Source organism: Calidris pugnax, unplaced genomic scaffold, assembly GCF_001431845.1.
Source record: "Calidris pugnax isolate Ruff unplaced genomic scaffold, ASM143184v1 scaffold22, whole genome shotgun sequence".
NCBI classification, from domain to species: domain Eukaryota; kingdom Metazoa; phylum Chordata; class Aves; order Charadriiformes; family Scolopacidae; genus Calidris; species Calidris pugnax.
The window spans coordinates 420,816-435,598 of record NW_015090763.1 but is presented as its reverse complement, the minus strand read 5'-3'; the positions used below and the strand labels follow the sequence as shown (position 1 = coordinate 435,598).

General features: G+C 47.5%; 1 protein-coding gene across 1 annotated transcript in view; it reads left to right on the top strand.

The window, feature by feature from the left end:
• Window positions 1-133: 133 nt before the first annotated feature.
• FAM102A (family with sequence similarity 102 member A) overlaps window positions 134-14,783 on the top strand; it is a 35,456-nt gene continuing 20,806 nt past the window's right edge. The window contains exons 1-2 of the mRNA XM_014944153.1: window positions 134-305; window positions 1,718-2,354. Of these exons, the coding sequence (XP_014799639.1) occupies window positions 2,209-2,354 (146 nt within the window). The 5' untranslated portion in view covers window positions 134-305; window positions 1,718-2,208. The remainder of the gene's footprint in view (window positions 306-1,717; window positions 2,355-14,783) is intronic.

The following is a 14,783-nucleotide window of genomic DNA, read 5'->3' as shown; positions in this document are numbered from 1 at the left end:
TCGTCTTTCACGGCATCAACCTGCAGCTGGTCCTGCCCCAGGCCCTGGAAGCCCTGAGGAGTCCTCCGCGGGGAGGGGGGGGGGGGGGGGGGGGGGCGTTACGTAGTGTCGGGTTGGTATTCCCGAAGCGCGGCCGTGGCGTTGCTCTGCCTTGTGGCTGCCTGCGGAGTTGGCGTAGTGGCCGCAGTTGGCGTAGCGCTAGCAGAGGCGGCTGTGGCGGGGAGCAGCGGTGGCTGTGGCGGCTGTGTGAGGAGAGGGCAGGAAGGTGCGAGCAGGGACCGGACCGGGCTGGAACCGGGCCGCAGGTCAGCGGAGGGGACCGGGGAAGCGGGCTAAAGACCTTCCGTCGGTCAGCTGGTGATTAAGGGCCCGGGAGGGGTGCTGAGACCTGGCTGCAGCTCGGTGCATGGGCTGGGAGAGGGGGGGCTGAGACCTAGCTGCAGCTCAGTGCACGGTTGGCGGGGCCAGGGCTGGGCTGCGTGGTCCCTGGGGCTGGGAGAGGGGCTGAGACCTGGCTTGCAGTTCACTCTGTGGTTCACGGGGCTGGGAGGCAGGCTGAGACCCGGCCACCATTCAGTGCACGGCTCAGAAAGCAAGCTGAGACCTGACCGCAGCTTAGTGTATGCCCAGGGGTGGCAGGGGACAGGCTGTGACCTCGCTGCAGCCCAGTGGGTGGTCCACGGGTGGCCCAGAGGTGGGCTGAGACCTGGCTGCAGCTCGATGCACGGTCCAGGGGGCTGGAAGGCTGGCTGAGACCTGGCTGCAGCTCGGTGCAGTGGCAGGTATGGCTCGTGCAGGGGGGCCGGTGGTGCAGGGCAGTCACCGATCTGCCCCCTCACTCTGTTCCGAGGTGGCCACAAGAGAGTGATGCCTCTGCGGAGGTGCCCAAGCCCTGGCACAGTGGGCAGAGCCGGCTGGATTCCCCCATGGCTGCGGGAGAGGGGCTTCAACCACACACCCGTGCAGGCGGCAGGAGCTTTCCCTGCCTTGGTTTGCCATCGTTAATTCTTAGTATCGGCGAGGATTGTTTACTGCCCAGCATTCATAACCTCGTCCCTTTTAGATGCTAATCTCAGGTCTCCCTGGTTTAGGAGGTGTTGTATAAACGTGTAATGAAATGACCCTCTCCAGCCCCAAAAATGAGCTCCGTGGGGCTGGGTTTGGTGTGGACCTGGTGGTGGGGGAAGGCAGCGTATTTGGTGGGCCTGGGCTGTCGGACAGCCAGATGACCTGATTTGGTTGTTGCGCTGTGTAATCTGGAGCAGACAGCTTTTTTCTTTTTTTTTTTTCTTTTTTTTTTTCCTTTCCCTTCTGTGCTGCTTTCTCCATTTATAAGATACAGGTGCTAACACTTAGGGCTGGTCGGAAAAACAGAAAAGAAACAGATTTTTGCATTTCTGGAGAAGGCTTTGCTTATTCTTGTCAGACTGTGTGTTAGATGGCTCTTGGTCTGTAAACTGCTTCTAAAGATGATGGGTAAAAATAGAGCAGATTTTTATTAGCTGCTTTGCAAAACAGAAATTACGAGGGGGATGACAACAGTGAAGCTTGCTCTAGGCAAAAAGGGGAGAGAGGATGTTGGGGCCAGGCTAATTGGGGCCATACCTCTTAAGACTGGTATGAGTCTGGACTGAATATTACCCATCCAAACAGGTTTTAGAGGAGGAGGAGGGGCCCAAGACTGTCTGGGACTAATTTACTCATTTCCCTCCCAAAGGCTGACCCAAAGACCTGTATCAAGGAATTGCACAAGAGGAGGAGATAGAAACTGGAAGCTCTCTGAATGTGCTGCCTGCAGACTTACAGCTTCTTCGGAGACTCAAGATGACCGCCCAGGAGAGATGCTTTCTGGAGGGGTTGTGCTGAAGACGGAGCACTGCAACCTCTAACTGGGACAGCTCCTGCTGGTCTGGAGCTGAGACCGACTTCCCTCCCTCCCTTTTCCCTTGGAGATGTTGCAGAGATTTAACCTGACCTCTTCCTCCTCACCTGAAGCCTGCCGTGGCGATGATCCCGCAGCCAGATCCGACCACCAAAGAGAAGAGAATTGTGCGTTTGAAGCTGGGCCGTCGTTGTAACTGAACTGGAATTTACTCCCTGCTTGCGCTCCTGGGACGAGTGCCGTTCCTCTGCTTGTCTGTGTGTGTTTTGAGCTGCTCCTCCCTGATCTTGTTTGGAATTCCTGGGCTTTCCACGCTGAATTTGCCCATGGCTTTCCTGATGAAGAAGAAGAAATTCAAGTTTCAGACAAGTTTCACTCTGGAAGAGCTGACTGCTGTCCCCTTTGTGAATGGGGTTCTGTTCTGCAAAATCAGGCTGCTGGATGGAGGAGACTTTGCTAGCTTATCTACCAGGTAAGAAGCTGCTTGCAGACTTGCTTCCTGGCTCTGCGTTTTTTCCCTGGTTATTCTTCACTTGAGCGCTTCAGCATATGGCTACCACTTGCTTACCCCTTGATGGGATTTTAATAGTTCTGTTGTAGGGCCCCGCATGCCACATCATGCTCTGGAGCAGGGGAAGAATGTAGAGAGAGAGAGCTCTGAACCTGGGTGGTGTTGGCTGATCAGAGCTGGTTTGAATTTTTCAGAGATGTGGGGAGGGAGCGGGAGGTCACTGGCCTGAAAAAAGACCGGGGTTTGTGGATTAAATCCTTTTTTTCTTTTTTTTTTTTTTTATTCCCCCACCTAGTCCAAGTTCTCACACATTATTTCAGACCCCATGCTATGTTGCTTTCATGCCTGACTTGAAAGTCAACTCTGTAGAAAACTGTATCTAAGCAAATCAACAATTCCCAACTTTGCTTTCTCCGTGTTTGCTTCGGAGTTACTGCTCTTGGTAAGAGTGGAAGTAGCTTGCTTTGCATTGCAAATTGCTGTGCAAGGGAAAACTGCTGCCTGGAGTCAAAGTTGTCGGTGTTGAAGACAGAGTTTATCTCCTTGAACTAATACCATTCCATCTCCAAGTTTACAGCTGCAGTATTTTTTTTTAATGCCGTCCCTCGTATTGGGATCGTTCTGATGCACATCTTATAAGGTTGTTCTACCATCATCTATAGGCATTTCTCTGACTCCTTTAGGCAGGTCTGTCCCCACTCCTGCTACTAATTGCTAATAAAAACTTGCTTTGTTTCCAACTATGCACATAGATTATCACCAGCAGTATGCAAACACAAATTCCATAACAGCCCGGACTTGCTTGCTTTCTGCCTCAAGATGTGAAGGAAGCCTTCAGAACTTGTTTTTTTTGCTTTACTGAGTGACTGCTCAGTTTTAAAGGCACGGGATTAGTTTGTGCTAGCTGTTAACTGCACACTGAGCTTTCTCATCTCAGGAGAGAAGATTTTATTGGCCAAGCGTAAAATATTTCTGTCTTGCAAATAGGAGTGGTAGAGTGCTGCTCAAAGCTTGGTTTTTCCTTCCAGAGGCATAGTGCAACCTCATCTGAAGTCTATAGAAGCCATGGGCGTGGAACACCTCCAAAAATGGACTTCGAATTAATTTCTCTTTTGAAGAAAATCTATCAAAAGAGCTTTTCCTTACAGTGTTCTCCCCTGAGGCTAGATCCTTGGGTTTGGTGGAAGCAGCTTATCTAAGGAATTCAAACAGTATGTGAACTTGGAAAGAAATTAACCCCTCTGCTTCCTGGAGTCATAATAAAATGAGTTGAACTGGAGGGTGTCTCAGGAAAAGCCTGTGCTGAGAAATGTCAATCTCCCTCTTCTTTTTGTCCCTGAAAGCAGCTTCGAGGAGCCGTCGCCGGGGTTTGCAGATGCTGCCAGCCATTTGGGTTGCATTGGGCTGTTTCTGTGCTGGCTGGGGTTCAGCAGTTCGCTCAGCACGGTGCGTTGCAGATGTGTTCCAGCAGCAAAATCATCTGTAATTTAAACCAAACACATAACATTACCCTCAACCGGCTTGATTGCTTGTAAATGAGCAAAGGGGAAGTAGGCTGTTGGGTTTGCCGCCTTTCCCCTAACCTGTCTGTACTCTAACTGAAAGCACATGGAAACCTGTTCCTGCTTGAAAAGTTACAGGTCTCGGTGGTATTGAGTCATTTGACCTTTTCCAAATATTTTCCCCTGTTACAGTTAGAGAAACTTCAGGAGGGCTGAATTTCCAGGAACGGTGAGAAGAGTTACAGTGAGGAGAGGCTCCCAGATCATACCTTGGCTCCGCTCTGCGCTCCTCTAGCATTTCCATGACCTTTCTGATACTCTTTGGATCTGGGGAAGGATTAAAGGGAAGGAGATGCTGTGTCTGTGTTGTGTTAGAAGTCTGTACGTTATTTAGGATCTGTGATTGTTTCTCTGAAATCAACCACTTTGAAAAACAGTTGCGTTTGGGGTTGTAACGTCTGTCAGGTCATTTCATGTGAGGTGCTTGTGTAAAAGTCTGGTGTTTGCTCTGCAATCGATTTGGGCTTCTTCTGCTGTCTGTGGCAATAGAAGATATGCAGCTTTGATTGAGCAGACCAGTAGCTCTTTCTGCCTGTGAGTTTTCCAAGAATTGATCTGAACAAGGTGTCCCATGTCATTTGGGGTCTGTAAACAGAGCTGGGGGGAGAAGCAGGTATAGGAACCCTTCATAGGACATACTGGATCAGTTTTCTTAAACAAGGATTCTTAAGGATTAAGTGACCTATGATGTGGAAAGAAGAGTGTTGTTTGAGAATATAAGAATCTCCAGAGACAGATTTTTCAGGTTATTTACAATAGACTTACTTGGCAGCTTGTGCACGTCTGCAGCGAGAAGTGGGGATATGATATATCCAATTAATTGCTCGGTGGCACTGGACTCATTTGACCTGTGAGCAGAGCAGAACCGGGAGGCTGTACTGCTGGCTCCCATCAGTCTGTCCCGGTCCCAAGTCCATCCTGGATTTCAGGTCCCTGCTGCAGCCCTTTGCCATGGGTCTGGGGGGGCACCCCCCAAGCTGAGAGCTGCTCTCACCTCCTCTGCTCGGGCTGGGGCAAAGCAGCCTGACTGGAGGGGAACCTGTCTGAAATGCTTTAAGACTTAACACTCATAGGAATTCAAGGCACTCTGGAAAAGGTCCAGGTCCTGTCAGCACATTTGGCTTTGGGGGTCTGCCTCTCTGGGGTTTTCTGATTTGTTGGGGTTTTTTTCTTGCAAGCAGGTACCCTTTTTCCACACTTGCTGTGCTCAGGCCTTTCATTCAGCCATGGGTATTTTAGTGACTAAATTTACAGCTGTAAATATGTTTTTGCTTGTCCTTTCCCCTCCCTTTGCAAAGTCTCCTTACGCTCTGACCAGCCTTCTGAGGATAAGACTCACTGGTCTCAGTTTACAGTGCTCTGCGTGAAAAGCACCTATTGTCTGTGAGTTTATCGTCCTCCTGTTGGATTACAGAAGTTGGTCTTCTGAAAATGCATCTCAGGCAGGTGCTCTGTTTCCCCATGGAGAAGTACCGGTGTATTCCTTGAATAGTATTAATCCAGATACTTAAATAGCACAACCGCCTGTGAATTCAGTCGCCTCCCAAGTATCTTTAAAAATAGCAGGCACAGAGCGGTAGGGATGTATTCATGGCAACCAGTTTTGTGAAGCAGATGGGCTGCTGCGTTTTGTACCAGTTTGAAGCTTTTTTGGGGGGGTGTGCGTCTTTGTTCCTAGAGAGATGATACGATATAAGCTCATCAGGAGGCTTTGGATCCATGGATCTGCATAAGCAAGAGCCTGGATGTCTAAATGGGTGCCTAAAGCTACAGGCTGATGTAGTTCGTACGTGTACATCTTTGGGTATCGTAAAAGAGGAAGACTTGATTAAATTCCACCACCCCTCTCCGCCAACAGTGTCAGTTAATGTTGAGTGACAGCCAGATGCTCTTTACCTCGGCGCTGATTGATTCCTGGCAGTGTGCTGGCAGCCAGCGTTGCCGGTGCACGATGTGAAGGAAGTGGAAAGCCAGGTGTTATCCACAGACTCCCAACACTTCATCCTGCCTTGTTCTGTGAGCACGCCAACAGTTTTCACTCTGGTATTTCTGGATTTGAAGGAAGGGATTGTACTCTGAAAGCCCCTGGCTGACTCTAGGGGAAAGACTGTTTTGCATGAGTTGAGCAACTTTTGAGGGCATTTCCCACCTTCCCCGTTGTCTTCTAAAGGCACCTCAGACTGTATTCCCTGTGGGACCATGGTTTTTCCAAGCACATGGCATATTTCAGCTTGGTTTTCTGATCCTGGCACTCCTGCACCAGTTTGAACCAAAGAATGTAATTAGTCTTCTGCAGCCCAGCAGCTGTTTGCGTGCAGGCTGGATCAGGGAAGAGCTGACCCTGTTGGGGTGGTCTGGCCTCCAAGTATTTCAGAGCTGCTGCCTGAACCGAGAATGTTCTTAGCCTTGCAATTTGTAATTGAGTTAGTGTGAAAGGCCACTTCCTGCACTGCATTTTTTTTTCCTGTTTTTCTTTTTTTTTGTGTGTGTGTATGTAAAGCTGCATCCAGAAGGTGTAAGGAAATGCTGGTATTGGGGGAGGCACCTCGTACCAATAGCTCCCCGTGGACTGAGGTCAGCCTTTGTGTGAGTATGGCTTTGTCATCCTTATGTAGGTACAGACCTAAAGCTACTTGGCCTTTCTCAGCTGGCAGGATGCAAAGCTCTTTTATGTCTTAGCAGTATACACAACTACACAACTTTTTCATTTCTATAGGACATAAGTAAAGGGGGAGAAGCATTGCCCAGCTAACACACGGCTGGTGATTCAGAAACCTTTGTCAAGGGATGCTCAAGTCGTACCAGCTCTGAAATGCAGCTGTGTCTCAGTGGTGAGAGTTGGAAATCAACTAATTCACTGTCTTCACGTAAATAGTCACTGTGCCTGATGCTACAGGATCCTTCAGGTAATGAGTTTCACCACATTTGGCTCTTTCATACTGGAAAATTGTTAACTGTTTGGTTAATCAGAGACTAAAGGTCTGATTCAGCCCGGTTAAGATTTAAATCTTCACCACTGTCTGCTTTAAAAGAAAGGTTAGGTAACTAAATAGTTTTTTCTGGAGTCAGCATCCCCAAGAGGGGAAGAAAACTGGCTGTAGTGAAAGAAGAGGCTGAGTTCTGCCTCTTGATTTCAGCTGGTTTGTCAGGGTGTAGTGGAAGAAGGAACTTGGTTGTAGCTGTAAACCATTCTCCCAATTCCATATTTTAGGGCGATGTGTGCTTGGTTCTGTCCTCTGCTACAGCGTGTGGTGTGATAACGTATTTTAAAAGTGCTTTTGTTGCAAACACATGTGTGCTTGGTTCTGTCCTCTGCTACAGCATGTGGTATGATAACAGAAGTGCTTTTGTTGCAAACGTGTCTGAAAAAGTATAGCTTCCCTACATGTAAATATATTCCTCATATATAGACTGAGTTTTAATGCTCCAGAGCAGCTTCACATGCTAACGTCCTTCTTTCCTGGCTGCAGCCTCAGGAGTGGGCTGGGGGTGTTAGCGGAGGAGGCATTTGAAGCCTCTAGAAACAGTTTGCAATAAAACATAACCTAATTCGAGGTAGTATTAAGGCATATTGCAGTGCTTGTATTCTGAAACAAATATAGAGAAAATAGACAGCAAAGATGAGAAAAAGAGGTTTCATTCCAGCAGCACAGATAAATGTAGGTGAAAGTCGTGAGAGCAGAAGCTGTGGACAAGATTTAACCTCTGGCAAGTTGAGGGTGTTGGGAGAAGTGCAAAAGTGATACAGCACCACGAGGTCCCCGGCACAAACCACCTTAAGCTCCGCTTTGAATTTGCAGAGCATTTCTTTCCCCTTTTCTGGGCTCTGACTGCTACACCTGCGGGGCCCGACCGACCGCGGAGGCTTTGGGGTGGGTTGATTTACTTCGTCCCAGACTTGCCTTTTCCTGTCACCGGTCACCACATTGAAGCTTGTCACAAGACGGACAGAATTACGTTAAAACTTTCCTGCCACGGGGGCTGTATCCTGTTGGGTAAAGCATGGTCTCTGTTAAGGCTCTGACTCCTGTTCCGCCTGCTGTTGCTCAGGCAGGGGCTGCTTTGTTGACCAGAAGCTGTAATCTACAGCCCTGTAAGCGATAGGCTGTGTGTACAGCATCAGTAAATATGTGTGGATACAGCCAGCTTTCAAACTTCCCCCTCGTCGCCCATTCTGAGCTGGCGTTGCTTTGACAGCTAACTCTTAGCAACAGCCTTATCTGTCGTGACTTCAGCAGCCTTTGGCTTAAAAAAATTACTCATTGGAAATTAATGTTCTGCTTTGAGACTGAGGCCCTGTGGCCCACTTGATTTGCAGGGTGGCAACGCCATCAGCTCTGTCTGAGGCCAAGAGGAGGTAGGAATGGGTCATTCCCCCCCCTTTAAGACGTGTACTTACTTCTGAAATACAGGGGGAAAACCTAAATGGCTTCCAGTCTGTTTATTCTTTGTGCTCTTGAGCTGCCATCAGTGTTGACTCTAGCTTTGTAGCTGTATTTCTGAGGAATTCATGCATGCCTTGGGGAGCCTGTGGTCTCGCTGCACAGTGGTTGGTATTTTAATAGGCCATAAGTTGCCAATGGCAAGTTGTTCTGGTACCAGTCTCTAGATAAATGAGGTAGGTACAGATTTATTTCTTATTATTTTATTGCAGGAAGCTACATCTGGTAGTGTTTCGGGAAAGAACCCAGGGTGTCCTTCAGATCAGAAGAGTCCCTCTCTCAAGGGCAGGTCTGTGTCCCCGTGAGCCTGGTGGGATGGGGTGGAATGGAGAGCTCTCTCAGCATCCACCTGTGCTTGGCTCCACAGGGTCTCCTCCGTGCGAGGACAGGCGGATGTGGCTCTGTGTGCAGCCTCCCTTTTTCAAACAGGATATGTTCTGCATCCTCTGTGGGCTGCCGGCTCTGCGCTGGGCTTGCAGCGTGCTCTGAAGTGGATCAGGAATCATTTTGTAGCTTTGGCTTATTGTAGGATAAAACAGAAGCATTTAGGATCGCCCTGGACCAACATTTGGATCTGCTTGTTTCTTCTGTGACCTCGTACTGGTAATCTGTGCTGTAAAGGTGATTATTTCAGGTGTTATTTCAGGTGGCTGGATGTGTTACCGCCCCCCAGTACCAGCTGCTTACCCTGCAGGATGAGAGCCTTTTTTCTTTTTTCTTGCCATTTATTCATGTTGTGCCAAGTGCACTTGCTGGGAGACACCATTACACATCGCTATCGTAACTCCAGAGTTGGCATCATGATCTCTCTGGTACCATACAGTGGGACTCGGCATCTCATTTTAGTGCCTGGGTTTGAAAGGCACTTCCCACTAGACAAACAGTTGTGCCTGTGTTCCCTGGATGAACAGCCTTCTTGTTTGGTGTATTTTTAATCTGATGAGCAAGAAAGGGAATTGTTCGGCAGGATTCGAAATTGCTGATCGTCATGGAGGTCACTTTCACATGCTTCTCATGAGTCTCTCGTGTAGCTCAGTTGAAGTCTGAGATGAGGAGAAGATCAAGGAAATGGGAAGGGATTATGGGGATGAGGAAGAAACCGAAGAGGAAGCACATGGAGACTAGAGGGTAGGGAGGAGGAGGCAAGTGTGGAAGAGGCAGGATGTTCCAGATAAGCAATAGTGTACACAGTCTGTATAGCGGATACTTTCCCTGCAGATAGAAAGTAGCTGAGCTGGCAAGAGAGCAGGATTTTGGCTGAATTTATCGTAGTTCATTGGTGAGAGGAGGCCTTGAAGGAGGTCCCATGTTGTAGTAGGAGATGGGACTGAAGCTAAAAATACTTTTACTGCCGTATGCTGTATTCTAAATAAGAAATGAACCCTGTCCTTTCAGCCTGAAAGTACTTGAGGGTGCTTACATGGGAGGAAGGAAGAGTGTGTAAGGATTTACTGTCCTGGAAGGGCTGCGAAGCCACAGTGCTAATTAGCAGTGCAGCTTTAGAGACCTACAGAGACCATCACCCCTGCATGTGGTTGATAACTAGCCTGAAACATGCTCTCTGAAATAAACAACTAAAGCTGGAAAACTTTCTTTTGGGATTGCCACTTCCTAGAGCCACATGTTTGTCTCCATGAGGCAAGTCCCTTCTCTTGCCATCCAGTGTACCAAATGCAGAAAATGAAATTTAAGGTCTGGTTTTGTGCCTTTCGGAAGTTACCAAGCGTTACGCTCCAGTCTGGCTTTGCAGTGGAAAACCAGATCCAGGAACTCGGTTATAGGAAACCCCCGTGAAAGGGATGCAGCCTCAGGGCTTCAGTTTGGGGTAGTCCCATCCCTCCAATTTTGGCTTCCAGAATAAAACTTTGCGTGAAATGACTCTGGCAAGATGTTTGGTTAATGGGATATTGGGTTAATAATCAACAGAGGCTCCCTCAGCCAGCTGCCACATGAAAGACTGGTCAGCACATGCCTCCCCGCGCTCCTCCTGCCGCCAGAGTTTGCTTCCTCCTGAAATGTGAGTGTGAGGAGCACGAAACCGGGAGGCCAGAGTGAGCCCTGCCAAAGGTTTCCCATTCCCTTGTTCTTTGTCCAGTCACTCTTGTTTCCAGTCCTTAAGGGATAATCTTGCTCAGCAAAATAAAAATGCAAATGGCCAGGAGAAGGAGGAAGGAATGGTTTGTCTGGAAAAACTCAGGCTTAGAGACTTTTGTTGTTGTTTTTTTCCCCAGCCTTGTATCAGACTCTTTCAGGCTTTATCCACACCTGAAACAGCAAAGGTGAGGTTGGGTGTGGTATCATTGTTTTCAGTGGATTTTTTTGTTTGCCTGTGTATAGGTGGGGGAGAGAGTTGCCAGCTTGGTTCTGTTTTCATCATGCTTTTTTCTGTTTCTCTTGCTAGTTCCTGTTCTCCCCATCATCGCCTAGGCTGTGCCTGTGTGTCATGGAATATGAGGGAGGAATCTAGGATACTTGTAATTCAGCAATCTTTCCAGATCTCTTAATGCTCCATTGCCCTGGCATGGAGCAAGAGTTTTAGTGTTCACATTTTGACGCAGGCTCGCTGCACCCGAGCTAGTGCAGTGTCTTGTTTCTAGATGAAGCCATAAGGGCTGTTCGAGGGTAGTCTGCTTGCCTCTGTTACAGATTAATTATGCAGTAACCCCTCTGTAGGAAAGCTCTTTCCCTGGCTTCTGTCAGTGGCCTGTTATGTTTTATCTCATTCTTTGGTAACGCCAGGCAATTGCATCTGCATAAATGTTGAATTCCTTTCAAGTGCAGCACGGCTCATCCTCTGCCTCCAGCAGCCCGCAGTGCTCCTTGCCGCAAGGGAAATTCTGTGCTGAGGAGGAGGGTATATCCTATAACTGTTTGTTGCATTTGCTGCCTTTCTGCTTAGTTGGATACCCTTTTTCTGCTGTACGGGGAGTAGCTGATCATACTCTGTTCAGCCACTGTTCTCTTTAAGGTTGGTTTAAGGTAGGTTTATACCGCTTTCTGTGTGACTCTGTCTGTTCTTTCAAAACAAATCCACGTGCTGTCTTCCCTCCAGACATGGTGCATACACATCTCCAATGTCATTTGCTCTCAGCAGGGGAGAATCAAGGGAGTGTGTCTGAATACAGCTGGAAGTGACAGCCACAGAGGAGGTAAAAACTCTCTGATCCTCAGAAACCTGCTCCTGGCAGCCCAGCGGTGGGAGTCTGTGCTGACATCTCCCAGGGGTTTAACCAGCACCGACGGCTGTTGCAAAATGCAGAGGTCTCCTATATTCTGCTTTTAACCAAGATGTAATTTAATAAATTACCTTTCTTTGATTAGAGCAAGTTACATCATGAAGCATTGATCTTTCTTAAAGAATTGTGTTTGTCTGGAGCTGTAGCTCCGGAGGAGCAAAAGCATCCCCAACTGCTGTGTCTCAGACCCCTTTCTCTCCCCTCCTCTGGCACTCGGGGTCTGAAACACTCTGGATTCAGGGCAAAAGGGAAGGGAGAGTTGGGACAGGCGGGGTGTAGAAATCCCAGCCCGTCACCACCAGTATGGTGACGAGTCAGGCAGGCAGAGGACTTTACTCAGCGGCCTCTTCTAATTTGCAAACCTCTTCTGCCAAGTGGCCTTCCTCCTGATACATCCAAGATATGGACAGAGGTTCGATGAGACCACGTTTTTCCCTTGTCCTTAAAACCCGTGACCTGGTTTGTACTGCTGAACCTTGCCTTTATAAAGGAACGATCATAAAACACCTGCATCCATCATGGAATGAAAAAGCTGCTGTTAACATATAAAAGGCTTTCTCCTGGACTATTGTATTGGTTTTGAATAAATGTATACAATATAGGAGTGAGTCATAGGGAAACATGTCTGAGCACGGCAGGGTGTTACCTCTTGGGTAACTAAACCTACTTTTAGCACCGGGGTTGACTTCAGGCAGCTTATTTACTGAAGGGCTCTTCAGCGTACTCCAGCCAAATTGCAGTGATGTTACATCACATGGTATTAATGAAATTATTCCAGAAATGAACTTGGCCTTGTGTGTAGGCTAATTTACACTATAAAGACTTCTTTGATACAGCTATATTGGCAAACTCTCCTGGTTGAAGCAGGGCAGGTATTGGCAAAAAAAAGTGTCACTTAACTATCCTGGCATCAGGTATGTCTTCACGTGCTGTGAATCTGCCTTAGAGGCGAAAAGGTTGGTCTCGGTGTACATCACCTGTGTCAGGGATGTTGTTCCTAGTCTTGTCTCAATTCCCTTCAGGGTTTTCATTTTCCAGATTTACTATCCCGGCAAAGCCCTGCCCTGGAATATTAAGTTTACCCATTTTTTTTCAGTGTGTGTGCGTATGTTTTTGGATTTTTTGTTTGTTGAAAGGGCCCCTTTTTTTTTTTTTTGCAGACCATCTTGTTTACAAACACAACTTTCTTGTGTAGCGGAGTTACAGCCATCTCTTGAACCCTGCGTGGTGGGGATGTTATCTGAGTTCTCTATGCTGGAGTTTACATTGCTGTCTTTCTTCGCTAGGAGTTTAAATTTAGTCAGCAAAAGGCAAATCTGGAATCTCTCAGAATGACAGCTAACACTTAGGGGATGAAGAAAGTTTATAAATATATCAGCAACGGATAATCGGTGAATCTTCATTTTATATCTGTGGTCTGCCAGAAGTGTAAAGGCTTTCCAAGCAACAGTGCTTTCCAGATACATGTATTGCCTCTGAAATATGGTGGGTTAATCTACCTTGATCTTGTAAACATCTGTACAGAACAAACCTCAGAGATTTTCTGAAGCATTTGGGACCTTCTGAAACTTCATTTTTCTGTCTGTTAGAACCACAGGGGAATTTGAATTGTGACTTGTCCAAAGGGCAAACAGGCCCTGGGAGAGTCAGGATTTTATTATTTTTTTTTCCCCACTTAACTTTTGTGGTTTTTACTGTGCAATTGGCTTGGTAATGAGCCTGAACACCCCCTCCCTCTGTTTCCTCCATTCCCCAGTCACATGGAGGTCTCTCAGCTCGGGTTTGCTCATCCCCTGTAACTCCAGCTGACTTGGCCAGAGGCATAGGTAAGAGTTCGGGAGCCCTTTAAGTTCAGCTGTTCCCATGTCTGTTTTAAACATAGAGCACATCTGATTGTTCAGTGATCACAGTTGGGGAAAATCCGATCTGAAAGGTGTTTACGACAAGTTCTTCGGTGTCGCAGGTGTGATCTGCAAGGTAGCCCAGTCTTCTGCAGCACAGAGCAACCACCAGAGCCAGAGGAACGACACACCTGAGACAGGCTGGAGAAGGCAGCACGGATGTGCAGCAACCCAAGCGTAGCAGCTCATGGCTGACCTGGGCAGACCCAGGGGAAATGTGCAGGGCAGAGGCAGACCTGGTCTTGCTGCTTCTGCAACAAATCCTTGTGAATTTGCTTGTGAGAGGAAAGCATGGGTGGTGGGCTTGGCAGCCTGGCACGTGGTTCCTTCTTGGCTAATCCAGCTTCCAGCGTAGTCTATCAGAACAATAGAAGTAGGAGTTGGGGTGGTGACTCAGTGCATGATCAGAGTTCAAAAAAAAAAAGCAAATGCGTCTTACAGTGTTCAATACGCACGTTATTACAGACTTGTGTTTCGCTAACTGAGTCATCTATCCAGTTATTCCTTTCTTTACACTTAGGAGTTTGGTTGTTCTTTGCTTGTGATGTTTTTGCTCCTGGCACACGTCCCTGGCCTCTGACCAAAAAGAGCTTGTGCTCTGTAGATGTGGCAAGAAGTCCTTGGATATGTGCTGCTTCGCGTTGGTCTGTCTTCAGCACAGCGTGTAACAGTAGATGTATTGCACAGCATTTACAGTTACAGTCCCTTCTTGTCCTTGTTTTCCTCATGTCCAGCTTTTCTTCACTGCTTTGAGATGACAGAATGTAAATTATAAATACCTCCAAGCAGACTGGCTCTGCTGGGCACCTCCTGTCTGTAAAGTGCCATGTACATGTCCCTTGCTGCTCTGTGGCTGAGTCTGTTAGAATTATTTCCCCTTGCCTTCCCCCTGCTCCACCCTTCCTTACCCTTCCAAAACTCATCTGACTTGTTCTATAGCTTAAGTTTTAAAGGATCGTTATTCTGTGACTTTCTTTCTCCATTTGGCACAATTTTTATTTCCTTATGCAACTTCTGCTGTAATACTCAGTCACCAGATTTATGCTATTTTTTTAATAACTTCCAATGTTTCTCATAGTATTTTTAACACAGTTCATGTTAGGAGCCGCTTGAAAGTTTTAAGTTTTAGATTATTGGAATAGCTAGAAATATTTTTATTATATTTTTTTTTTCTAAAATAACTCCTAGTGCCAGGTTTTGGGAGCCCTGGATGTGCTGGAGACTGTGGTTGCCCAGTGCAGTGATCTAG